At 50.3% G+C, this 26,206-nt stretch overlaps 1 protein-coding gene across 2 annotated transcripts; it reads right to left on the reverse strand.

Annotated features, from left to right (window-relative positions):
- Positions 1-23,651, reverse strand: SLC7A8 (solute carrier family 7 member 8). 2 transcript variants are annotated; one of them, XM_029078145.2, is made up of 9 exons: positions 23,618-23,651; positions 13,032-13,157; positions 11,168-11,321; positions 10,467-10,590; positions 9,693-9,796; positions 8,967-9,063; positions 6,486-6,635; positions 2,644-2,821; positions 1-2,445 (listed from the first exon to the last, which is right to left on the reverse strand). In XM_029078145.2, exons 2-9 carry the CDS (start codon positions 13,054-13,056, stop codon positions 2,285-2,287), a joined length of 993 nt encoding a protein of 330 aa, XP_028933978.1. In that variant the 5' UTR covers positions 13,057-13,157; positions 23,618-23,651; the 3' UTR covers positions 1-2,284. The 2 variants fall into 2 exon arrangements, with proteins under 2 accessions (XP_028933978.1, XP_028933979.1); XM_029078146.2 differs by lacking the exon at positions 23,618-23,651 and adding an exon at positions 16,898-16,913.
- Positions 23,652-26,206: the final 2,555 nt, after the last annotated feature.

The raw sequence follows: 26,206 nt of genomic DNA on the forward strand, positions 1-26,206 counted from the left end.
TACCAGCTTCAAAAATATTTATCCCAAAAGTAAGGCATCCACTTTACAAAAATGAGAATCAAAGAGGTGGGCGGAGAAAGGGGAGATGGGTGGAACGGAGAGGCGGGGGAGGGGGTGGGAAAGGGGAAGAGGGGGGAAGAGGAAACCTTAGAGTCGGGGGAGGGAGGTGACAGGGTGCTGGAGGGTTGGTTGGGCTCACAAACCATCCTGGTCCGCAAGGGCCCGGCTCATGTGCCCGTGTTAGACAACTTGCCCTGAAGAGCGTTCATCTAGATGAAAATGGGGTCAGAAGGGTGCTGGTGGGGTGATCTGAAGGTCCCCATATATTCTGGAGAAAGGAGATTGGGGGAAGACAATGGAAGGTGGTGGGGGCGGGTGGAGGGAGAAGCACTCCCAAACCTAGGGAGAGAATCAGAAGTTGCGGATTTGGGGAGGGAATGAAGAATAAAACAACCCTGGCTTAGGATCTGCTCCGACAGCTGTCAGAAGGAGAAGATAAGAGTGCGGGGTGCTGGGAGTGCAGGAACTCGACAGGCTTGAGAGGTGGAAACGACCTGGCTAGAACAGGAAAGGTACCCAACAAAAAAAAAATAAAAAATCAAATCAAATCAAAACGGCATCGCATTTCCAAGAAGCACACCGAAAGACATCTTCAGTGTCACACTGAGCCTGACCGCGATGGACACTTCAACTGGGAAAGATTGTCATATGTTCTGATATTGCTACTATCCGATGGGGTCAGTTACAAGACTTCCACCTGCCCTGAAGGAAAAAGAAGAGGAGCGGGGAGGGGACAACTGCAGGACAGCATGGGCTTTTCTGAGATTCCCCAATGCTACCTTCGGCCCTCCTCTTAGTGTCCTATGTCTCTGCCACTGTGGCATGTCCTGTTTCTGGAGAGTAAACCCTGAAAGGAGAGAGGGATGTTTGGGTTTTTTTTTTTTTAATTCAGTGCGGGAGAAGGGGAACACGCGAGTGGGGGATGTCTGGCGATAAAGGAAAGGGGGCTACCTGGTCAGCTGAGGACAAACCCCTCCTCCTGGTTTTGGAATGGGCTCTGAATAGGACATGGGGGGGCAGCATCTATCACTGGGCCCGTCGGGCCTGGGGTGGGGTGGGGCACAGGAGGGAAGGCTCCTGTCCTGGTCCTTGATTGGGGTGGGGGTGGGGGAAGAGGGGGTGCTGTGAAGGCCTGGATGGCCGCTGCTTCCAGGCTGGGTTTGTGGGGTACCTACCACACCATCTCCCGGCAGACACGTCCTCCCCCCCAAGAGGGAGAAGGAGAAGGCAAGGATGGGGGGGACCAGCAGCCCGGGGAGCCCAGCTGCCCTGGTCAGTGATGGCTCCCTCCCTCCCTTCAGGGGCACGGGTCCTGGCCGACATCCGGAGGGGAAAATCCCGGGGAGGTACAAACCGTCCAGGCCTCTGGAAGTTTTTGGCACCGAGAATAGGGAAGGCTGAAAAAGGCCGGACGGAGTTTCGGCCATCAGGGCCTTTTCCAACCCATCCTGAAGGCTGGGGGTGTGTGGGGAAGGGGTGGCGGCGCGGGGGGAGAGAGGGGACGGTTTTCTGTTGGTCCTCAACCCCACAGGGGTTTTAGGTGGGTTCTGAAATGAACCCCATACAAAAATAAGAACTTAGGGGAAATCAGACCAGAAGCAATCGGCTCTTTCCACCCCTTTCGGCCTCCTTAACCCAAGGGGATGGAGGGAGAGGAAGGATCCCATGGTCAGACACGGGAGTGGGCAATTTTTCCCCTGGTTCCCTGGGGCCCGTGTACTGTTGTGGAATCCTCCCTCCCCACATGGCTCCCTGGCTTCCGGGTGAGTAGCCCCCTGCCGCGTCTCTCCCTTCGCCGGAGCCGCTTCTGGGGACAGAGAAGGGAGACGGAAGAGAGGCCCAGAAGGACGGCGCTCGCCTCAGTTCCTGAGGAGAAAGATCGAATAGGACGTTCGTCTCGGGTTCCCCTCTGGCCGAGGGAACGGAGTCACGGAAGGGCACCGACCAGATTCCCTCTCCTTACAGGCTTTGACTTGGACTGCAGACAAGGACACGGAAAAGGGATTCCCTCGGAGAGGGCGGCAGCCCCGGCAAGTGGCGTTCCCCAGGCTCGGCGGTCAGGGCCGGGGGCTGCTTCTTTGGGTAAGAATTAGTGTCTTTTCTTGTTTCTCCTCCATCTCCAACTCTCCCCACCTCTGGGCAGCGGGGACCGTGGGTTGGGGCCGGGGGTGAGAGAGCGAGAGGGGTCGGGGGCCGGGGCCGCTCAGGGAAGAGCCACTCGCGATCAGGGCTGGGACTGATCGGCCTTGGTGGGGGAGCCGGGTTTGTAGATGGGTTGCTTCTGTTCCTTCGTCTCCTCATTCATCTCCTCCTCTTCCTCCTTGGCCCCGTCCATCTGGGGGTACACCACCACGCACAGCTTCTGGCTCACCAAGGTCAAGGATTCTGTGGAATAATAGAATTGTGGTATTTGGTAAGCGCTCGCTAAGTGCCTGTACTGAGCGCTGACGGGGAACAGCGCGGGTATCCTGAAGAAATTACAATTACGTACATAAGGGCTGGGGGCTGCTGGAGCGGTGAAGAAAGGAGCAAACCCAGAGGCCCCCCGCCCGGCCCGGCCCAAACCCAGCGAGGCAGACTCACCGATGAAGTCGTTGACACACTTGGGTTTGTGCTGCCAGTACACGCCCAGGAAGTAGACCGGAACGCCGGTCATCATGATGGCCAGACCAATGCCGCACACCACTGGCTCAGACCAGAGGCTGAAGACAAGCAGGAAGGCCCAGAAGAGCAGGTAGATGATGGGGAATATCAGGTTCACCTGGGGAGGAGCGGAAGCACGGTCAACCCATGGGCTCCAGCACCCCCGGGGGGGTCGTGGGGCTGACCTGCTCCACTCCATCTCCACTCCTTGCCTTTTCTTGAGAGAAGAAAAGGCAGGGGCAGCGGGGAAGCAGCGTTTCCTGGCGGAAAAGACACGAGCCTGGGAGTCAGAGGACCTGGGTTCTGATCCCGGCTTCGCCGTGTCAGCCATGTGACCTTGGGCAAGTCACTTCACTGATCTGAGCCTCAGTTTCCTCATCTGTAAAATGGGGATAAGATACCTGTATTCCCTCCTGTGTAGGTTATGAGCCCCATGAGGGACAGGGATTGTGTCCAACCTACTTATCTTGTACCTACCCCAGAGCTAAGTCCAGGGCTTGGCACACAGTAAGCATAGAGAAGCAGTGTGGCTCAGTGGAAAGAGCCCAGGCTTGGGAGTCAGAGGTCATAGGTACGAATCCTGGCTTTGACACCTGTCAGCTGGGTGACCGTGGGCATCACTTCACTTCTCTGTGCCTCAGTTACCTCATCTGTAAGATGGGGATTAAGACTGTGAGCCTCACGTGGACAACCTGATTACCCTGTATCTACCCCAGCGCTTAGAACAGTGCTCTGCACATAGTAAGCGCTTAACAAATAACATTGTTACTTAATAAATGCCATTAAAGAAATGACAACCCAGCATCTTGAGGTCTGGCTGGAGCCATGATCTGGCGGGGGAGTCCCTGGCAAATCAGACTCGGGACCTGAACACAATGGAATCAACTCTGACCTCTCTTTTCCTCCACCTCTTCACAAGAACAGGTGGCACATAGTAAGTGCTCAACAGAAGTCAGAAGGTCATGGGTTCTAATCCTGACTATCACTCGCCTGCTGTGTTGCCTCAGGCAAGTCACTTCAATTCTCTGTGACTCAGTTACCTCAGCTGCAAAATGGGGATTGAGACTGAGAGCCGCACGTGGGACCAGGACAGGGTCCAACCCCATTTGCTTGTATCCACTCCAGCGCTTAGAAGAGTGCCTGGCACCTAGTAAGCACTTCACAAATATCACAATTATTAAATACCACTACATTACCAAAAGAAACCACTGTTATGTATCAACAGAGGTTTGTGCTCGGAGATAAAATAGCTACAAGTCTGAACTGGGTGGGGAGGGGTGGGGGAGAGAGCTGGAGAGCTTTGGGGTTGGAGAAACCGGAGTGGGGATTAAACCGGGGAAACCGCCCTCGGGGAGGAGGGCCTTGAGAGACGAGGATAGAGAGGTCGGTCGGTAAAAGGAAGGACGGTTGGGTCCTGGAGGTGCGCGCGGGGGTGTGCGTGGGGGAGGGTGGCATTGGGAAATACGTCTCCCCCTGCTACCCACTAAGCACCCTGAAGCCAGGTATTGCATCTTCCAACTATCCTGTAATCTCCCACATGTTCGATACATCCAGTGCTCTGCAAATGGTAGATGGTAGGTGTTAAATAAATACTGCTGACCGGCTGATCGACATAAGCAGGGCCAATATGTACTTTCCGGTTTTGTTTGGGGTTTTTTTAATGGTATTTGTTGAGTACTATGTGCCAGGCATAGTACTAAGCAGGTTGGTCACAGTTCCTGTCCCACATGGGGCGTGGAGTCTCGATCCCCATTTTACAGATGAGGTAACTGAGGCACAGAGAGGATGACCAAGGAAGTCAACAGGGCCTGCCTCCAAAGGGGATGGGCTCTAAGAAGCAGCATGACACAGAAGCAGCATGGCCTAGTGGATAGAACATGGGCCTGGGAACCAGGAGGTCATGGGTTCTAATCCTGGTTCTGCCACATCTTTGCTATGTGACCTTGGGCAGGTCACTTCACTTTTCTGTGTCTTTGTTCCCTCAGTCTCTAAAATGGGGATCGAGACTTCAAGCCCCACATAAAACAGGGACTGTGTCCAACCCAATTTGCCGGTTTCCACCCCAGTGCTGAGAACAGTGCCTGGCACAAAGTAGGCACTTAAATATCTCAATTATTATTATTATCGAAGATGCTAGTGGGCAGGGAACATGTCTACCAATTCTGTTATACTGTACTCTCCCAGGCACTTAAGTACAGTGCTCTGCACACAGTAAGCGCTCCATAATGAGTGATTAATTGTAACCCTGTTGATAAAGGCCCAGGACAGGCAAAGGCCTGTGCTGGATGTAGGAGCAGAAAAGGCCTGACTCAGCAGGGCTCTTCTCCAGCCTTTCCCTTCAGATAAAAGAAATTCGGCAGCTCAGAAAAAGGCAGGATTCCCATCTCCTCTCTTCCCTTCCCCTTTCCCTCTCAGAACCAGGGTCAGTCCCCATTTTACCCTCCCACGCAATTAAGCAGATAAGGTGCCAGAAAAGGGCAAAGTCTGCAGCCCCGGGGGAAAGCCACCAGACAACTGGGCCGCGCCCGCTCTGACTGTGGCATTTGTTAAGCGCTTACTATGTGCCAGGCCCTGTTCTAAGTGCCAGAGCGGATACAAGCAGCGTGGCGCAGTGGAAAGAGCACGGGCTTTGGAGTCAGGGCTCATGAGTTCAAATCCCAGCTCTGCCACTTGTCAGCTGTGTGACTGTGGGCAAGTCACTTAACTTCTCTGTGCCTCAGTTCCCTCATCTGTAAAATGGGGATGAAGACTGTGAGCCCCACGTGGGACAACCTGATTCCCCTGTGTCTACCCCAGTGCTTAGAACAGTGCTCTGCACATAGTAAGCGCTTAACAAATACCAACATTATTATTATTATTACAAGCCAATCGGGTTGGACGCGGTCCCTGCCCCACAGTCTTAATCCCCATTTTGCAGATCAGGCCCGAGGTCACACAGCAGATAGGTGGCGGAGCCAGGATTAGAACCCAGATCCTTCTGACACCCAGGCCCGCGCTCTACCCACAAGGCCACGCTGCTAGGCCTTAGGGTCTCCATCTTGGAGGCATCCGTTTAACTCCTTTCCGGCCGGATCTGCCGGATGCCTTCACTGCTGCCCTTGCTCTTGCGATTCTCTTCCTCCATCTTCCCATCCACCTCCTGCTCAAGAATGGGGTTTCCTCTCTCCACCTGGCTCTCCCTCGGCTTTCGGATCTTGGACGAGAGGACAGACGGGGTGGGAAGCGGGAGGGTGTGCGGGATGGAGACTGAAAGCAGGAATGATGGAGATTAACCCTCTGAGAACCCAAACGAGGTGGAAAAGTGAGACAAATCTTGCGGGGAGCCGGGGGTGAGAATCAGAAACCCTTTCTCTCTTGTCCTACCCTCGGGAGAGGTGAAGAACAACAGCTCAGTGGCTGCACGGTAGTATCCTTAGAGCACGGGCCTGGGAGTCAAAAGGACCTGGGTTCCAATCCTGGCTCTGCCACTTGTCTGCTGCACAACCTTGGAAAAGTCACTTCACTTCTCTGGGCCTCAGTTCCCTCATCTGTAAAATGGGGATGGAGACTATGAGCGCCCTTGGGAACAGGGACCTTGTGGATTTGCTTGTATCCACTCCTGCGCTTAATACAGTGCCTGGCACACAGTAAGCGCTTAACAAATACCACAATTATTATTATCATTATTATTATTATTACCTCAGAGGCCGAGGATGGAAGCTAGGATTGTGTCGGGGAAGGTCGGGGGAGGCTCTCAGAGATGGGGAAAAGCCTGGAAAGCTTCTCGGAGACCGCGCTCTCACCTTGATGGGACGGGGGATGTCGGGCTGCTTCCAGCGCAGGACAATCTGCCCGGCCACCGTGACCCCGTAGAACAAGTAGTTGATGAAGCCCACGTAGTTGATGAGGGTGTACATGTCGCTGGTCACCAGCATCAGCAGGGTAGACACGCACTGAAAGAGCAGAGGGAAGAAGGGACAGATCTTTAAATTCTATATTACTGATTATTCATATCAACGTCTGCCTCTCCATCGAGACTGGACACTCCTCGTGGGCGGGGAACGGGGCGGCCAACTCTGTTGCACTGTGCTCTCCCAAGCGCTCAGTACAGTGCTCTGCACACAGTTAGAGCCCAGTAAATACCACTGATGGAAGTGATGAGAGAGTGGTCTAATTTAGGGGGCCAGGAAACACAGGCTCGGAGCCAGTCCACCCATCTTCAAGCAGACTTTAAAAAAAAAAACACTCAAAGTGTCTCCCAACTCCTCTGTCACCAACCTGTTCCAGGTTTTAACAAACTTGCCAGAAATTCTTTCGTATTTAACCCGCATCCTTCCTGCTGCCGATAAAGCTGTTTCCTCATTTTCCTCTTTTTCAGCTGGCAACGACCACCCGGCTGTAAGTTTTCCTTCAACAGAGAGGCAGCACGGCCTAATGGATTAAGCTCGGGCCTGGGAGTCGGAAGGACCTGGCTCCTAATCCCGGCTCCGCTACTCGCTTATTGTGTGACCCAGGGCAAGTCGCTTCACTTCTCTGGGCCTCAGTTCCCTCATCTGGAAAAATGGGGATTATGACTGTGAGCCCCATGAGGGATAAGAGACTCACTTGATTAGCTTGTATCTAGCCCAGTGCTTAGTATGGTGCCTGGCACATAGTAAGTGCTTAACAAATATCATTTAAAAAAAAATGTGCTTGGAGAGTTATGTGATTCCCTCTCGGACATCTCTTCCGTGTTCCTTTGCCTTCCCTCCCCTGGTCCATTTTCCCATCTCTAAAGCACGATTGGGGGTCTTCTCCAGATGCCCTATGGTCCTCTCACACCACTGGACCCCTGGTGGCCTTTTGGTATCCATCCCAGTGCTTAGTACAGTGCCTGGCACATAGTAAGCACTTGAGAAATATCACAATTATTACTATTATTATCGTTATTATTATTCACACTGAGAGGGAGAGTTCTCAAGGTTTTGACATGTCGTCCTTGGAATCATAGAGCCCGGGATCAGACTCATGTTTCAAGAGGGAGCCTGACCCTCTGCGGATCCCATGCACTACACAGAATCGGTCCTTCCCCATCTTGACTTGGTGCCATTCCCTTTTCCTCCCCGTGTGCCACGTCTGCTTTTTGGCCCTTGCTCACCCGCACGACATATTCTGTTTATTTTAGACCATTTGGCCGACACCATGGGGTCAATTTCAATTCTACAACCAGGGCCCCAGAAGAAAGTGGCTCAAAAAACTTGGCTCCTCGGGTGGGGGTCACTGCCACCCAAATTATTTTCTCTGCCATCTTCCTATGTCCCCCAAGGTTCCCTAATCTTGTCCTTCCCTTTCTGTCTCCTGTCTAATATCTCCCTTGCTGTGTATTTTTCAGCTCACAATACTCTTTTCTCCCCAGTCTTTCCCTGTCTGGGAAACCTCTCTGGGCTCTGTCAGCCACTTCCCTCTTTCTCAAAGTTCATGGCCGAAAGCCTGGGAGAGTCTCCTGTGGCCAGAAGAGGGTGGGGTGGGATGTGAATCAGGGGGCCAACTGGTTCAAGAGCCACCAAATGTCCACAAGCCCACCCCCTGCCCCCCTGCCTTACTTGGGCTTGAAGAAAGGGATGGGAAGCAAATGGGAGACAGGGAGGCAACTGAGGCTGGGAGCACTTAGAACCTTGTCAGGACCTTTTCTGGTCCAGTATGACCCAGTGGAGCTGGGGATCACAGAAGGAAGAGAGAAGAGATGGATGGGCCTGCTTTTGAGGAGATTAGGAAGCAGCACAGCCTAGTGGATAGAGCCTGGACCTGGAAGTCAGAAGGACCTGGGTTCAAATCCCAGCTCTGCCTCTTGTCTGCCGTGCGACCACGGGCAAGTCAACTTCACTTCTCTGTGCCTCATTTCCCTCATCTGCAAGATGGGGGTTAAGACTGTGAGCCCCATGCGGTACAGGGACTGCGTCCAACCTGATGAGCTTGTATCTATCCCAGCCCTTAGAGCGGTGGTTGACACGGAGTGAGTGCTTAACGAATATCACCATCAACAGTCAGAGGGAGGATTCTGCGCTTCTGGGTAAGGAACGAGGAATGTGGAAATTCTTTGAAAAAGGGTCCCTAACTTGCTGCGATTGAAAGAAGGAAGCAGGGGTGGGCAACAGAGAGGAACCCGGCATTTTTCGACCTGAAGCGTCGGATGCTTTTGGCAAGAGCTGCTGCGCTGACCGCGGGAACATAAAGACAAGCAGAGGAAGAGGGCGGAGACCGCCAGAGCAGCAAGGGGTGGCGGGGTGGGGGAAACCATCCCTTACCGTGAAGAGCAGAGCCGGAATGGGGGTGCAGCGCTTGATATGGATCATGGCCAATAGGCTGGGCAGGTGCCCTTCCCTGGCTCCGGCAAAGAACAACCTGGAAAAAGGGGGACCGGGGCTGTCAGTTTAGCAGGGGGAATCCCACCCCGCGGCATCCGCTTCAAGCAGCCCGTGGCCCGACATTCTGAGCCTCGAGTACCCGCAGGTGGGACTCCGTCCCGTCTCACCTGCTACCTCGCTCCACCAGCCCACCACCACACCCACACCCTCACGCACGCATACCAATCAGGGCCCCCCGAACCGCCGGTGACCCTCCGGCGATTCTGCAATGGCTCTTGGATATTGCTGACCACACCACCTTACCGCCTCCGGGTTCACGGGCAGCATATGGGCTGAACTCTAGATAATGACGGTGCTTGTTAAGCGCTTACTATGTGTGGGGTGGATATAAACTGATCAGGTTGGCGCAGTCCCAGTTCCACATGGGGCTCACAGTCTTAATCCCCCTTTTACAGATGAGGAAACTGAGGCACAGAGGAAGGGATATGACTGGCCCAAGGTCATGCAGCAGACAAGTGGCAGAGCTGGGATTAGAACCCATGCCACTGAATAAATGAGTAGGGACATACGGAGAGGCACAGTAACATTCGAAAGCCTGCCCTTACGGTGAGAGTTGAACTTCCGGCACCTAAACGTAAAGCAGATTCAGAGCCGTGATTCACTCACCTGGAGGAGGTGAAGAGCGACCCATTGACTCCTCCAAAGGTGGACAGGGCAACAGAAATGGGCATAATCCAGGCCATAACTCCTAGGAGCTTCTCTCCAAATGTCTGGAGGGAGAAAATTGGGGATGAGAGAAGAAAAGGTTTAAGAGTTCCCAGAGAATCAAGTGGTGATAAGCAGGGGGAGAGTGGGTGGGGGGAGGGAGAATCTGTGGAGGTTAAATGACTGACCCTTTTGTAGTTACTACAGACCACATGCTGCCTCCCAGTCATGCAGCCCCCTTCAAGCGGGACCACGAACCCAGGGTGGAGACTAAGGCTTGGGGTTCCCTCGGCCTGCCACCATGCTGCCAGAGACGCCATGACGGCCTGGCGTGTGAGTGTCGCACGTCGGAGAGCAAGGAGGGGGTGTTTCAGGTGCGAGGTGCAATTCGCTTGATTACAGCGTCCTCGAGGAGCCGTCGGAAGGAAACCCCGTTTCCACCTCCCCCGCGGGGGCCTGACTAGACCGAACTTTGTGTGAGCCCTAGATTGGGGACCCCGGGGACTCTTCCTATTGTTTCAGCCCAGATGGCAGGGAGAAGTGAGTCATTTTACATGCAGACAACAGCATTTCTTGAGCATGTGCCAGGCAAAACGGGGAGACGTGAAGGGATAAGGAGACAGAGCCCCCCTGCCTTTGAGCAGCTTACGTTCTAGTGGCAGTAGGAATGATTCCTCCCACAACCATGGCTCGAGGTAACAACCCGCACGAGGACCAGGGACGTGGGTGTCTTACCACGGCAACAGCGTTTGAGGCCAGTAGCTCCTGGGGAGACATTGCAGTGACATAGGCGATGTTGGCAAAGACATATACAAAGGTGACCAGGGGGATGGAGATGAAGATGGCTCGGGGAAGGTTCCTGTGGACCAAAAGAATGTTAGAGAGGAGAGAGACAACTGCATAAATGCTTACGGGGTCAGAAGAAATGAATGCACAATTGCAAGCTATAAAAACACATATTTTTGTGCATTTTATATATGCTCAGTGGTTATAAAGAAATGTCTGGAGGGGCTGGAGATTGTCGGTCGGGGTGTACGACACGAGGTGCTAGGAACTAGTCAGGGAAGGCTTGTTGTAGGAGATGGGATTTCAGGAGGGTTCTGAGTGTGGGAAGCCCTGTGATCAGTTGGATTCGCAGAGGGGTGGAGTTCCAGGTTGAGGGGGGCTCCTAATGCTCCCTTATGAGGCAAAACATTATTCTACGATGTTGCAGAACTCCCAAATAGGGTGCCAGGATGCTGAACCTCAAAATCCCCTCCTCGCTGTGGCCGGTTATACAGACAGAAAGTGATTTACAGGTGGATGACTCAAAATTAGTCATCTCGCTGTACGGTTCCCACCCGAGAGAGGCCCGGGGATAATTGCAACTGTTTTGTTCCGCCCTCCCTGATGAGTAACGGAGGTGCCGAGTTGCCCGGCTGGGTGTCCCAACTCACTTGTAGGGATCGACCAACTCTTCTGTCACGTAGTTAAGAAAGTTCCAACCTCCATAGGCGAAGGATCCCTGAAGGAAAGCTAGAGCGATGAGGCCGATGTCGGGCTCTTGGAAATTCTCAAAAGCGTTCTTGGGCTCCAACCAAAAATATTCACCTGCGGACACAACGGAAGGGGGTTGGTTTACGAAGCAGACTTAAGAGACCCGCCTGATTCTGCAATCTGTTTCTAGATCTAGATTCAGGTCCCTGACTTACCTGTCTCCTCATCTGCCCTCTACTCAGTTTTGTACCTCCTCGAAATCCAGCCGGGATCTAGTCCCAGCTCTGCCGCTAGCCTGCCGTGAGATGGTGGGTAAGTCACTTTGCCATTATCTGCCTCAGTTTCCTCATCTGTAAAATGGGGATACAAATCCCTGTCTCTCCCTACCGCACAGGACTGTGAGGATAAAAATCAGACAATTGCTGGGAAAGTGCTCTGGAACAATAAAAGTGCCGAGCAGAAACAAAATATTATTACTAAAAAGCTGATATTCCTAGCCTAGGTAGGCCTTAATGTAGCTCAGGTTACAATCATCGTTGGGGTGGGAGCGGGGACTTGGGAACATTCATCCTGGAGCAAGAGATGGGATCAAAAGCGCTTAGTACAGTGCTCTGCACACAGTAGGCGCTCAATAAATACGATTGAATGATTGAAAAATATGAGACTGAAATTCTAAACACAGTCTGAAGGGTTTCTGAGTGTGTTCTTCAAAATGCTGAAAATTCTGGAGTAAGAAAGGGTAGAAGGAGGCAGCGGCAGCAGGGGCCCTGAGGAGCCACCGGAGAGGGCGGTTCTTTTTTGGTTATTTTTAGAGCAGAGGAGTCCCTCTAGTTGCTCCATTTCCACCCCGGATGTTGTGCGTCTTCATCAAAAATCACTTCGGACTGGCTCCTGACTGGCAGTAAGATTATTTCATCAATGCCAAATTGACAAGATGACAAAGGATCGCTGCCTTCTGTGGACCATGAGGAAAATTATTCAACAAGGCCGAGCGGGATTCCCCAAAAGACTCTCATCCCGCAGCTGCAGTTAGGACCAGTTAATTGCGTGGACTCCTTTTGTGTCATTTGACCTTCACCACATAGCGGTGACATTAGGCAGGGACCAGTGGCCCCACATGTCCCATGGAAACCAAACAGAGAGACTCTGGCAGGGAGGAGAATAAATCCAGTGAAGAATGTTGGCAGGAGATCCAGGAATGCATCTCTGCCGCACAGAGATTATGGATGAACTGAAAACTTCACAAAACCAGAAGAGGAGTACTTTCCTCTCAGGGTGAACTAAATTCCATCTACGGAGGGTGCACCTCTTGGGTTACAACTGAGGACTCCTGATCAATCAGCTAATTAATTGATCGATCGTATTTACTGGGCGCTTACTGTATGCAGAGTCCTGTACTCAGCACTTGGGAGAGTTCAATATAACGAAGTTGGCAAACATGTTCCCTGCTTACAAGGAGCTTACAGGCTACAGAGGGAGACAGATATTAATAATAAAGATATAAATGACAGCTAAGGATGTCGGGAGGGCCGGGGGGAGCGTATGTGTAATTAGTAGAAATGGCAGGCTTCTGAGCACCAAGCAGAGGAAAAAACAGCGGGGTGAGAATTAGATACGTAAACTCATTATGTAGACTTAGCTCCTTTTGGGCAGGGAACTTGTCGCTAATTGGGTCGTACTGTACTCTCCCAAGCGCTGATTGACTGAACGACTGACTCTGTGGGCAAAGAAGTGGGAAAAACACTGGGGGGGAGAGAATTAGATATGGTCCTTGGCCTCACCAGCCTCTGTGTTTCTGCATAGCCTGGATACTTGGATGATTACCTTTGCAGATCTGCACGATTCCCATGATGATAATGAGGGCTAAGGCCAGGAGCTTGCCAGCAGTGAAGATATCTTGGACTCTGGTGGCCCATCGCACGCTCGCACAGTTGACCCACGTCAGGAGCACTGAAACAATACCACACACAAACAGAGGTTATCTTCAGGCACTACACCAAGGCCAAAAAAAACGCCCAAACCAACAAAAACCCAACCAAAATACCACCTCACAAAGAAATGAACCTAAAATCTGGTGCGATTTTCTGATGCGCACGTACACACACACAGACCTCCTATCCCTGAAGGACAAGAGGCTGTACGCAAACAAGCAATGTGAAGCAACATGGCTTAGTGGATAAAGCACGGGCCTGGGAGTCGGAAGATCTGGATTCTAATCCCCGTTCTTCCACCTGCCTGCCGTGTGACCTTGGGCAAGCCACCTAGCTCCTCTGTGCTTCAGTTTCCTCAAATGCAAAATGGGGAAATACCATTCTCCCACCTATTTAGACTGTGAGCCCCATGTGGGACAGGGACTGTAACTGGCCTGTTTAACTTGTATCTACCCCAGTGCTTAGAACAGTGGTTGACACATAAGTGCTTACCAAAGTACCATAAAAAATATAAAAATATTTTAAAAACATTTAAAAAATCAAGACTCGGAAAAATTCACCTGGAGACTTCACATTGGTATGGGGAAATCTTAGTTAACTCCTAGCGAAGGCGAGAGCTCTTTTATAAGTACAGAGCCCCCGTTTTCCAGGTGCTAGACTCCGCCTAGTGCTCCAATTTAACCTGGGGTACGCACTGCGTCCCTGGCTCAGTAGTCACCCTGGCTTCAGGCCGAAGCATCAGCTTAAAAAGAAGCATGGCTCAGTGGATAGGGCAAGGGCCTGGGAGTCAGAAGGTCACGGGTTCCGATCCCGGCTCCGCCACTTGTGGGCTTTGTGACCTTGGGCAAGTGACTTCACTTGTCTGGGCCTCAGTTATCTCATCTGTAAAATGGGGATTGAGACTGTGAGCCCCACGTGGGACAGGGACTGTGTCCAACCCAATTTGCTTGGAGCCGGGAGTAGAACCTAGGTCCTTTTGACTCCCAGGCCCGTGCTCTAACCACTAAGCCACAGCTCTAAGCCATCCTCGGCTTCGTGTCGGGGAAGAGGATCCCACCTCTTGCTTGTGGGGAACAGGGTGGTCTAGGCCTCTTCCCAAGCCCCGGTTGCTTTCCCTCTGACCCCACAGACCTATGTGTGTCTACGTTTCTCCTTCCACTCTCCGGGTATGGATCTACATGTCTACCTCTCCTCCGTGAGTGTGTGTCTGCATATCCACATCCTCGGCCCCACCTGCCTGTAAACCCTGGCCCAAGTTCGTCCCCACCGTGCTCCAGCGTGAGAGACTGCCCCGACTCAGTGGAGCCAGGATTAGAACCCAGGTCCTCCTGACTCCCGGGCTCTTGCTCTATCCACTAGCCCACTCCCCCAGCTCCCAACTCCTGTGGGTGGGTGGGCGTACGAGGGTGATGATCCAGAAGTCACGCCGCCTGGCTTGCTTGCCCACTCAGCAGAAGAACAGCCCCTGCCCCTGGCAACGAAGGGTTGGGGATCCAGTGACTGTGGCTGAAGGGCAAAATCCAAGGCCACTCACCAGAAGAACAGCTCGTGCCCCTGGCAACAACGAGTTGGGGATCCATTAACTGGGGCTCCCTGAAGAGCATATGGTGGCAAGCACCCTGTCATGGCCAGACCATCCTTAACCCCTCTGCACCCATACCCTCCCCATACTGTTTCAACGGGAGCCCTACGGTGGCTCCCTCAGACACCCCTTCCCCAACACCCATTCCCCCCAAATCTCCCAGATCAGTATTTCTTCTTGGCTTGGCTTCATTTCCTGCTGAATGGAGAAGGGCAGAGCTGAGGCTTGGCAGACAGCTCTCCTCAGGGAGATAAAGGCAAACAAAGAAGAGGATTTAAATCTTTACTATTTACCTTCCTGCTGCTCTCTACCCACCTCTCCCCTCATAGCAGCCTCGATGGACAAACAGCCAGAACCTAACTAATTAAAGGGAAGACCAACCCCTACAGCAAACCAGACAGGCTGCAGTAAATCCTTAAAAAACCCCTCAAAAAACCTTGGGGGCTAAGTAAGGCCTCTAATATTGGCAAAACTGTTGGGTCCTTAGAATCTGGCTCGCTTCTAGGCTCGCTCTAATATTAATAATACCTTGGTTTTCTATTGTACTTCGATTAATTAGTTTGTTTAAGCTCTCGCCAGAAGTCTGTGAGGTAGGTAGAGGAAGCAGGTATTATATCCCCACTTCATAGATGAGGAAACTGAGGTACAGAGAAGTTAAGTGACTTGCACATAGTCACAAGGCAGGTTAGAAGCACAGCTCGGACTTAAACTCGGGTCTTCCGGCTCCTAGATTGTTGCTCTATTACTTTACCACAGTGCTTCCCCTAATTATTATTATTATCATAATCATTATTACTATATTTGTTAAGTGGGAAGCAATATGGTGTAGTGGATAGAGCCCGGGCTTGAGAGTTAGAGGATGTGGGTTCTAATCCCGGCCCCGCCACTTGTCTGCTGTGTGACCTTGGGCAAGTTTCTTCACTTCTCTGGGCCTCAGTTACCTCATCTGTAAAATGGGGATTGAGACTGTGAGCTCCACATGAGACAGGGACTGGATCGAACCCAATTTGCTTGTATTCTCCCCAGCACTTAGTAAGTACTTAACCAATACTGTTATTATAATTATTATTCTTTAGTGCTTACTATGTGTAAAGAACTGTTTTTTAATAGTATTTGTTAAGCACTCCCTGTGTGCTGGGCACTGTGCTAAGCACAACCTATTAGGATTTGGACACAGCCCCTGACCCATGTGGGGCTCATAGTCTTAATCTCCACTTTATAGATGAAGTTTAGCTGATTTGTCCAAGTTCACACCAGACAAGGGGTGGAGCCGGTATTAGAACCCAGTTCCCGACTCCTAGGCTTTAATTCTGGTATTTGGCAAGTGTTTACTATGTGCCAGTCACTGTACTAAGCACGGTGGTGGATACAAGCAAATCAAGTTGGACACAGTCCCTGTCCCACGTGGGGCTCACAGTTTCAATCCCCATTTTACTGATGAGGTAACTGAGGCACAGAGAAGTGAAATGACTTGCCCATGGTCACCCAGAAGAGAAGTGGTAGAGCCGGGATTAGAACCCATGACCTTCTGACTCCCAAGCCCCTGCTCTACCCATTAGACCACACTAAGCACTGGGGTAGATAAATGTTAATCAGGTTGGACACAGTCCCTGTCCTATATTATTTTGCTAGGATAGGAGATTTTAGTGTTACTTGATGAAACCTCTTGCTACTCCCCAAATCAGTTTTGAAAATTTCGAGTTAAAACCAGAAAGAAAATAAAGCCCCTCCAAATCCCAGACGTAACTGTCTTCGACTCTGTTTTTCTTCACATTTTTGCTGCCCAGATAGACCTATTCTGCCGCACACAGCTTAAGTCGATTTAGCACATTTGTGAGATAAATTCTCGGTAGAATGGGCATATATTTTAGAATGGTTTAACAGAAGGTTTGGTCATTATTGAATGCACCATTCCTTTCTCCCCACTTGGAAAAGGGCTGGAATTTTCTTGACACTTGCGGTCAGCTTTTGTTTAGCTCTTTTGGGCCTGCCATCTTACTTTTTGCTCCAAAAGAGACCTCCCCGTGACAAAACCAAAGATTTGAACTGGCGCAATTTTTGATTAACTCTGGAATAGATACTCTAAATTCAGAATGCCATTATTATCTAGGCGTTGTATGGGCTTTAACCAATGGTGCCACTTGGGAAAGGAGAAATATTATCAAGTAAATACTCACCGGGTTGAGGTGTTTGAATGGGAAACAAAGACTAAAGCTAAAATGGGACCCCAAAGTAGAGAAACAGTATGGCCTAGTGGATAGAGCAGAGGTCTGGGAGTCAGAAGGACCTGCTTTCTAATCCCGGATCTGCCGACTGTCTGCCGTGTGACCTTGGGCAAGTCACTTAACTTGTCTGTGCCTCAGCTGTAAAATGGGGATTAAGACTGTAAGTCCCACGTGGGACAGGGGCTGTATCCACCACCGCGCTTGGTCTAGTGCCTGGCACATAGTAAGCGCTTAACAGATGCCTCAGTCATCATCATTGTAGTTTTAAAAATACAAACCTGAATTTAAAGGATAAAGCCAGATGACTCCCCTACCCCAGTCATATATTTTTTTAACCATATGAAGAGCAGGGTTGATCAAGGCCCACCTGGGAAGCCTGTTGAGATGGGAGAGGCAGGTTCTACAATCCACACTGCCTGGGTGTGTCCCCCTCCCACTTTCCTGCTACATCAGTGTTCCAAAATCACCTATTCCTCTCACCCTGAAACTCTGCAATAAACATCACCAATTTCTCTCCCTGGCTAGGAATTCTTCTTAAGTTAGGAAAAAGCAGATGTGCTTTGAGAGGTTTAAAGAGCGGGGTGGGACTGGGAAATCAGAAACGCCAAAGAATGAATCTAGGAATCAGTGTAGGCAGCTTTATTATTCAATAAAGGAAAACTTGGACCTTGTAGAAAAATCAGTCAACGGTACAGTGCAGGGGACTGAATTAAGCACTCACGAGAGTATGATACAACAAAGTTGGTTAGACGCATTCCCCGCTCCTCAGTTTTCAGTCCAGAGGGGGAGGCTGACATTAATGACTGTTTAATGTCTCCCAGGCCCAGCCAAACCAGCTGATAAATAACACCTAGATCCCACATGTCTACAGGGTGGGTGCTGAGAGACTACAAAGCTGAGCCCCTCAGGCCCAGAAATCGTTGACACACTAGAAAGAATTCCAAAAGGGGGAAGGGGAGCGGGGAGGTGAACAACAGTTTATGAGAGTTTAAGGGGTCTGATTCCTGAGAGGGGATTAAAGGCCAAACTCAGTGTGGCCAGGGGTGAGGGACCTGTCCCTGAGAGATACACACCTAGAGAGGAGAGGAAACTGACTAGAAAATTCAGCGGGAAGAACTTGGAGGGGGAAATTCACACTCATAACGATAAAAAGCTCCCTTCCTCTTTCTGAATGGAAGCAGTGGACCATTCAGTGCACTAGAGGGTAAAAAGAATGAAACTCCCTTGAGAGTCCTCATCTTTCTCTTCAGTAATTACACTCTCCTTCAAAGACAAACACTATCAAGGAGGATAAAACCAACTAAAGGTACTTCTGGGAGGGGGATTAAAGGTCCTGAAGGGCAAGAAGGGTCAAGGTACACCCTCTGGAGGGTCTGGAGCCAATGAAGGTAGGGTTATTTCCCTCAGCCCAATTATCTTACTTCTATCCCCCATCAGGGAAGACTACAAGGTCCGTTCCCCCATCCAAGGACTCTTATCGTTTACGGGGGATCGTTCGGAAGCACCAAGCAAGAGAAATGTGGAGTAGGAAGGGATATCCAGTCAGGCCCAGCTGGGACACCTAATCTCCTTGAAACAATAGCTTTGTTCTCTTAAATCCTGACCCCTAACCCTTAGCCAGGAGATCAAGGCACGTGATGCCAGGGGAGAGAGAGAGAGAGAGAGATGGAAGGGAAGGAGAGAAACAGAGAGAGAAAGAAAAGCAAACTGGGTATAATAATGATGGTATTTGTTAAGCCCTTACTATGTGCCAAGCACTGTTCTAAGCACCAGGGTAGACATAAGGTTATCAGTCTGTCCCAAGTGGGTCTCCCAGTCTCAATTTATTTACATAATAAATAAATTGTAGACTGCAGTGCCCGGCACATAGTAAACATTTAACAAACAACATTACCAAAAAAAAAAAAAAAAAACAAACTGAAAAAATACCACAAAATAAAAATCATGATCCGAGGGAACAACTAGAAGAGTCAGGAAGCTGAAGGGGATTTAAAAGGAATTTTGGATAACAGATCCATAATGACTTTTTAGAAGTATTATCTAATCATATTAAGGAAGGCAAACATCTTTTGATATCACCCATTGCAAGTATTCACCTAACAATAGTAATAAAAATAATTACGGTGGTATTTTTCAGGTGCCAGATGCCAAGCGATGTACTTAGCATTGGGTGATACAAGTTAATCAGGTAAGACACAGTCCCTGTTTCACAGGGTGGCGGGGGACAACCTAAATAGGAAGGGGAACAGGAGTTTAACCTCCATTTTACAGAGGGGGAAACTGAGGCACAGAGAAGTGAAGTGACTTGCCCAAGGCCACACACAGCAGTCAAGTGGCAATGCCATGGAGAAGCAGTGTGGCTCAGTAGAGAACCAGCGTGGCTCAGTGGAAAGAGCCCGGGCTTGGGAGTCAGAGGCCTCGGGTTCTAATCCCGGCTCTGCCACCTGTCAGCTGTGTGACCTTGGGCAAGTCACTTCACTTCTCTGTGCTTCAGTTCCCTCATTTGTAAAATGGGGATTAAAACTGTGAGCCCCACATGGGACAATCTGATGACCTTGTATCTACCCCAGCGCTTAGAACAGTGCTTGGCACATAGTAAACGCTTAACAAATACCATCATCATTATTACTATTATTCCCCATTTTTTTTTACAGATGAGGTATCCGAGACACAGAGAAGTTAAGTGACTTGCCCAAAGTCACACAGCTGACAAGAGATGGGGCCGGGATTAGAACCCACGACCTCTGACTCCCAAGCCAGTGCTCTTTTCATTAAGTCATGCCGCTTCTCAGTATCAGTGCTTAGAACAGTGCTTGGCACCGAGTAAGCATTTACCAAATACCATCATTATTATTCTGTGACTGACAGGCAAGACAGGCAGACCAGCATGTAACTGATGGGGGCGGGGAGAGCGAGCACGTAATCAACTGTACATATTGAGAGAGAGCAATCAATCGTATTTATTGAGCGCTTACTGTGTACAGAGCACTGTACTGAGGGAGGGAGAGACAGAGAGAGGCAAACTGGGTATGTGATTGAGAGGGGCGAGGCAGAGCCGCATATGACGGAGGAAGAGAGAGAGAGAGAAAGGCACATGATTGTGACATGGAAGAGAGCAGCAGAACGGGCACTTCCAGTCTCCCTGGTGCAGTCAAACACGCTACTCTGCAGGCGGCCTGAAACCGGAGTCCCCTTTCCCGGAGAGGAAAGGTCAGTTGTCAAAGGCACACACGCAAAAAGGCACGAGTGGCTGCCCGCCAACCCTGCCTCCCCTCACGACCTCGCGCCCTTGGTCGCCGGTTGCCCAGGACACTCCTCTCCGTCAGCAATGCCTGCTTCCCTGCCCCCAGTCCCCATCCTCTCCGGCAGCACCTGACACTAAATTCCAAAAACGGCCCCTGCCCTTTTCCCAGGGTCTGCCCTGCGCTTGGCGAGACGATGACTTGAGGCTCAGGGCCACGGCTGCCCCTGTGGTTGCCCTCTGCCTCGGGACGTGACGCTGTCTGCCAAACTTGTCGTCCGGAGGAGTGACCCAATCGTCTCACGGCACTTCACGGAGGACTGCAGTTCTCAGTCCTAATAATAATAAGCATGATGACGATGGCATTTGTTAAGGGCTAACTCTGATGGATTTTTTTTATGGTATTCGTTAAGCACTTACTATAGGTCAGGAGCTGTTCTAAGCGCTGGGGGAGATACAAGCTAATCAGGTTGGACACAGTCCCTGTCCCACATGGGGCTCGCAGTCTTAACCCCCATTTTACAGACGAGGGAACTGAGGCCTAGAGAAATAAAGTGACTTGCCCAAGGTAACGCAGCAGACAAGTGGCGGGATTAGAACCCAGGTCCTTCTGATTTCCAAGGCCAGCCCAATTCAAAAGAGGGACTCAGATCCAACAACGTGGGTGAAAGGGCCATTCCTTGGCTGTACTTGTTGGTGTCCAGTCAATCAATCAGTGGTATTTACTGAGCACTTACTAATGTTGGTATTTGTTAAGCGCTTACTATGTGCAGAGCACTGTTCTAAGCGCTGGGGTAGACATAGGGGAATCAGGTTGTCCCACATGGGGCTCACAGTCTTAATCCCCATTTTACAGATGAGGTAATGATGCCCAGAGAAGTTAAGTGACTTGCCCACAATCACACAGCTGACAAGTGGCAGAGCTGGGATTCGAACTCATGACCTCTGACTCCAAAGCCCGTGCTCTTTCCACTGAGCCACGCTGCTTCTCTTCTACAAGCAGAGTACTGTACTAAGTACTCGGGAGAGTAATATTATCATCATCATCATTATTATTATCATCATAATCATCGAATTAATTCAACAGACATGTTCCCAGCCCACAACAAGCTTACAGTCCAGAGGGGGACGCAGACATAAATATAAATAAATCCTTTGTAATGTAGAATTTAAAGATATGTACGTAAGAGCTGCTGAGGTTGAGGGTGGGGTGAGTATCGAATTCCCAAAGGTCACAGATCCAAGTGCAGAATGGAAAGGAAGCCAAGGGAAACAGGACTTAATCAGGGAAGGTCTCTCGGAGGAGATGTGACCTTAATAATGCTTTGGAAGTGTGATGTGTGGTGGTCTGGTGTAAGGGAGGGGAAAGGAGTTCCAGTCTGCCGGAGGATGTGGAAAAGGGGTGGGCGGCAAGTCAGACGAGGTCAGGAGATAAGGAGTGTGCTCTCCCAAGTGCTTAGTATAGCACTTTGCACACAGTAAGTGCTCAATAAACACGATTGAATGAAAGCTGAAGTGTGCGGGCTGGAATAGATCAGTGAGGTGAGATTGAAAGGGGTGAGCTAATAGAGTGCTTTAAAGCTGATGATAAGGCACATTGTACTCTCCCAGCTGCTTAGTTCAGTACTCAGTAAATATGATTGAATGAATGAACGTGAGTCGACCACTCTCCGCACCTTCAAAATCGTCCTACAATCACATCTCCTCCAAGAGGCCTTCCCAGACTACACCCTCTATGTCCCCATCCTTCCTGCCCTCGCTTTCAACTATGCATTTTGCTGCATACCCTCAAGTAGTTTTGATACTCACCTAGACCGACAATACTTACAAAAATAGTCCTCTCTTCTACCATTTCCCTCTCCCTAATCTATTTTAATGACCCTCTCCTCCTGTAGCTTCTTGTGGTCAGGATTTGCATTTACCAACTCTACTGTCTTGGACTTTTCCAAGCACTTAGTACAGTACCTAGCACACAGTAAGAGCTCAATAAATACCATTGATCGACTGATCGATTCTGCTGCAGATGTCCCCCACCCTCCTCCCGGAAACTCTTTTCTCTACATCTCTGGCTGCTTTTCATCTCTCCGGTTTTTTGATTTAGGTGGTCGTGGTACTGGCTTATGGACAGAGCACGGGCCTGGGAGTCGGACAGGCTTGGGTTCTAATTCTAGCTCCTCCACATATTTACTGGGTGACCTTAGGCAAGTCACTTAACTTCTCTGAGCCTCGGCTACCTCAACTATAAAATGGGGATTGAGAGGGTGAGCCCCATGCGGGACAGGACCTTGTCCGACCTGATTAACATATCTACCCCAGCGCTTAAAACAGTGCTTGGAACAAAGTATCCGCTTAACAAGTACCATAATTATTTAGTCAGTGCTTGCTACGTGCCCAGCACTGGACTGAAGACAGGTAGATATAAGATCATCAGATCCCCCTTTCGCTTTCTAGGGTGTGGAGGTGGAGAGAAGCCAAAAAAACTATGAGGGCCTCTGAAAGATGCCAAGTCAGGGGTTTTACTGACTCTTAAAAGAACCTTTTCACAGTGGATAAGGTCAAGGTGGCAGGAGAGATAAGGGGGGGGGGGATGGGGAGTTGGAGGAAGTAGAAAACTTGGAACCCCATAATCCACTGCCCTCCTGGCAATTAGTACCCCGAACAGCCAAACGATAGACTCGGGTTCAACGTCCCCCGTCCCTGAAAGTGCCATAGAAGAGGGCAAAGAGCCAGGGAGTCCATTTCGCTTTGATGACGCTGCGTATCCTACTCTGGATTCCTACTTGCGGGGGCCACCGGTGGATGTCTGGGGGCGGGGAGGGACAGGAGTACAGATGACACCTAAGGAGGCGGCTTCCTCTGTCTGTCTTTCCCGTGTCGTCCTGCCAGACCCTCGGATCTGCCCTCTGAGTAGATTTGGCACTGGTTGGAGGGTATTCTGAGAAAAGATTACAGAAATCTCTGGCCTCCTTTCCTCCCCGTTCCCCCGAGGGACAGTGTCACCGTGTCACATGGGGCCAGCTGGGTGGAAGTCTGTCAGTCGATCGTATTTATTGAGCGCTTACTGTGTACAGACCACTGTACTGGGAGGTTGGGAGAATAATACAACAATAAACAGAGGGAGAAGGGCTAGAACTGGGAGAAAGCTCTTCAAAGGAGAGAGAGCCCCTCAGCAAGAGAGAGTATACCCAGAACAAGCAGAGCCTTGGGGCAGGAATGTAAATGGGGTAGGGAGAGTGTGTGTGTGTGTAAAAAATGATGGAATTTGTTAAACCCTTAGCCTGTGTCAAGCACCGGGGTGGATACAAGTTAACCAGGTCAGAGACAGCCCCTGTCCAACACGGGGCTCCCAGTCTAAGTCAGAGGGAGACTAGGTATTGAAGCCCCATTTTACAGATGAAGAAAATGAGGCACAGGGAAGTTCAGGGACTCACCCAAGGTCTCACAACTGACCGAGCCAGGATCAGAACCCAGGTCCTTCCGACTCCCACGTCCGTGCTCTTTCCGCTAGGCCATGCTGCTTCGGTGGGTTCGTTTATGTGTGTGTCTGTGGGGGTATGGGTGTGAAAAGGCTGGTGGGACTCTTTGGGAGAGGAGGGAGCAGGGTGATGTCACAATGTGCTGACCTATTTGGCAATGATCCCTCACAATGCACCAAAACATCTGCCATGCAACCCAGGGTTCTACAGCAACACTGTCCTTGCTTCAACCTCTTTCTCTCAGAAATTCAATCCAGGAACACACATGTTTGTCCTATAATAACCTGTGCTTGGCCCAGCCCCCTGTAAAGACCTCGGAGCAAGTCCTCCCCTCCTCACATGCCATACACACACACACACACACACACACGTATCCTCTTCTTCCCTCTTTCCCAGCAATGCCCAGACAGAAGAAACACATTCTGTACAAACACAGACACACATACAGAGGCTGAATCAACACAGACACATACTGTACAAACACACACATTCACAGAATACCTTAATTTCTTCTGGTAGACTTCCTTTGATCTCTGGGGCTCCAAGCATTTTACAAACAAGTTTCAAACAATGCCCTTTAGCCTTAGATTTTCTTTAGTTTTTCTACCTTACCAGATGGTTAAAGGCAAAGGTTCTATTGATTCTAGTTAGTTGCCATTGTTTTTAGGAGATGTTCTTCCCCTTGACTCTATTTATTGCCATTGTTCTTGTCTGTCTCCCCCCTTTAGACCGTAAACCGTCAAAGGGCAGGGACTGTCTCTATCTGTTGCCGACTTGTTCATTCCAAGCACTTAGTACAGTGCTCTGCACATAGTAAGCGCTCAATAAATACTATTGAATGAATGAATGAACAGGCCCTTCCACAAGGGGAGCTGGGAGAAGAAGCCGAGATTCCTGAATTTTTTTTATGGTATTTGTTAAGCGTTTACTATATGCCAAACACTGCCCTAAGCACTGGGGTAGGTACAAGTTAATGAGGTCAGACACAGCATGGGGCTCACGGTCTAAGTAGGAGGGAGCACAAGTATTCCCATTTTACAGCTGAGGAAGGTAAGGCACAGAGAAGTTAAGCGACTTGCCCAAGGTCACCCAGCAAGCAATTGGGAGAGCTGGGATTAGAACCCAGGTCCTTCTGACTCCCACGTCCGTGTTCGGCCATGCTGCTTCTCAATCTGTTCTGAATTTGAGGACATTTCTTTAAAACTGGAGAGGTTGTTAGTTATGGGATTTAGTAAGTGCTAAGCACTGGGTTGGTTAGTTACAAGAGAATCAGACCTGACACAGTCCCTGTCTCACATATAGTTACCCAGTCTAAAAGACAGAGAGAAAAGGAGCGTGGCCTGGAGGAAGGACCACGGGCCTGGGAGTCGGGTTTGAATCCCAGCTCTATCATTGACCTGCTGTGTGACCTTGGGCAAGTCACCGCCTGGGCCTCTTTCCTCATCTGTCCAACGGGGATTCAATACCTGCTCTCCCTTCCCTCTAGATTCCCAGTCCCAGGTGCTACAGGGACTGCGTCCAATCTGATTATCTTGTCCTTACTCCAACGCTAATACGGCTCGTCACATAGGAAGCGCTTAACAAATACCGCTATTATGATTATTGGGTACGGATTCGATGGACACAACACCTTTGGGGCTGGGCACACCTGGGGAATGAACAACCCACACTTTTTCCATGCAGGCTGGACCAGCCTCGCCCAATCTGACTCAGCAAGAGCTGGGATTCATCAGTCAACAGCTCAAGCGCTTTTCAGAATAGGTCTGGCTGAGTCGAAACCAGATCCTGGCAGAGGAGGCACAGACACATAAAAAAACAAAAAAGGAGAAAAACACACACACACAGTTCACTTGGGGCTCCTCAATCAATCAGTCAAAATCAATGGCATTTATTGAGTGCTTACTGTGTGCAGAGCATTGTACTAAACGCTTAGGGAGGTAATAACTATAATAATAATGGTGTTTAATGCTTATTATGTGCCAGGCACTGTGCTGGGGTAGATACAAGATAATAATAATAGATACAAGATAATCAGAGTAAACACAGTCCCTGTCCCACATAGGACTCGCAGTCTTAATCCCCATTTTACTGATGAGGGAACTGAGGCACAGAGAAGTGACGTGACCTGAGTTGGTAGACACATTCCCTGACCACAACAAGCTGCCTAGATGGGGAGAGAGTGTGGCTTAGTTGATAGAGCATGGGCCTATGAGTCAGAAGGACTTGGGTTCTAATTCCTAGTCCACCATACGGCTGCCATGTTACCTTGGGCAAGTCACTTCACTTCTCTGTGCCTCATTTCCCTCCTCTGGAAAATGGGGGTTCAGACGGTGAGCCCATGTGGGACAGGGACTGTGTCCAACCCAATTTGCTTTCATCCACCCCAGAGTTTAGTAGAGTGCCTCACAAGTAGTAAGCACTTAACAAATACCCAAATTATTATTAATCCCTGCTCCACCACATGGCTGCCATGTGACCTTTGGCTAGGCATTTCACTTCTCTGTGCCTCAGTTCCCTCCTTCGTAAAATGGGGGTTCAGGGCTG

Source organism: Ornithorhynchus anatinus, chromosome 13 (genome assembly GCF_004115215.2).
Source record: "Ornithorhynchus anatinus isolate Pmale09 chromosome 13, mOrnAna1.pri.v4, whole genome shotgun sequence".
NCBI classification, from domain to species: domain Eukaryota; kingdom Metazoa; phylum Chordata; class Mammalia; order Monotremata; family Ornithorhynchidae; genus Ornithorhynchus; species Ornithorhynchus anatinus.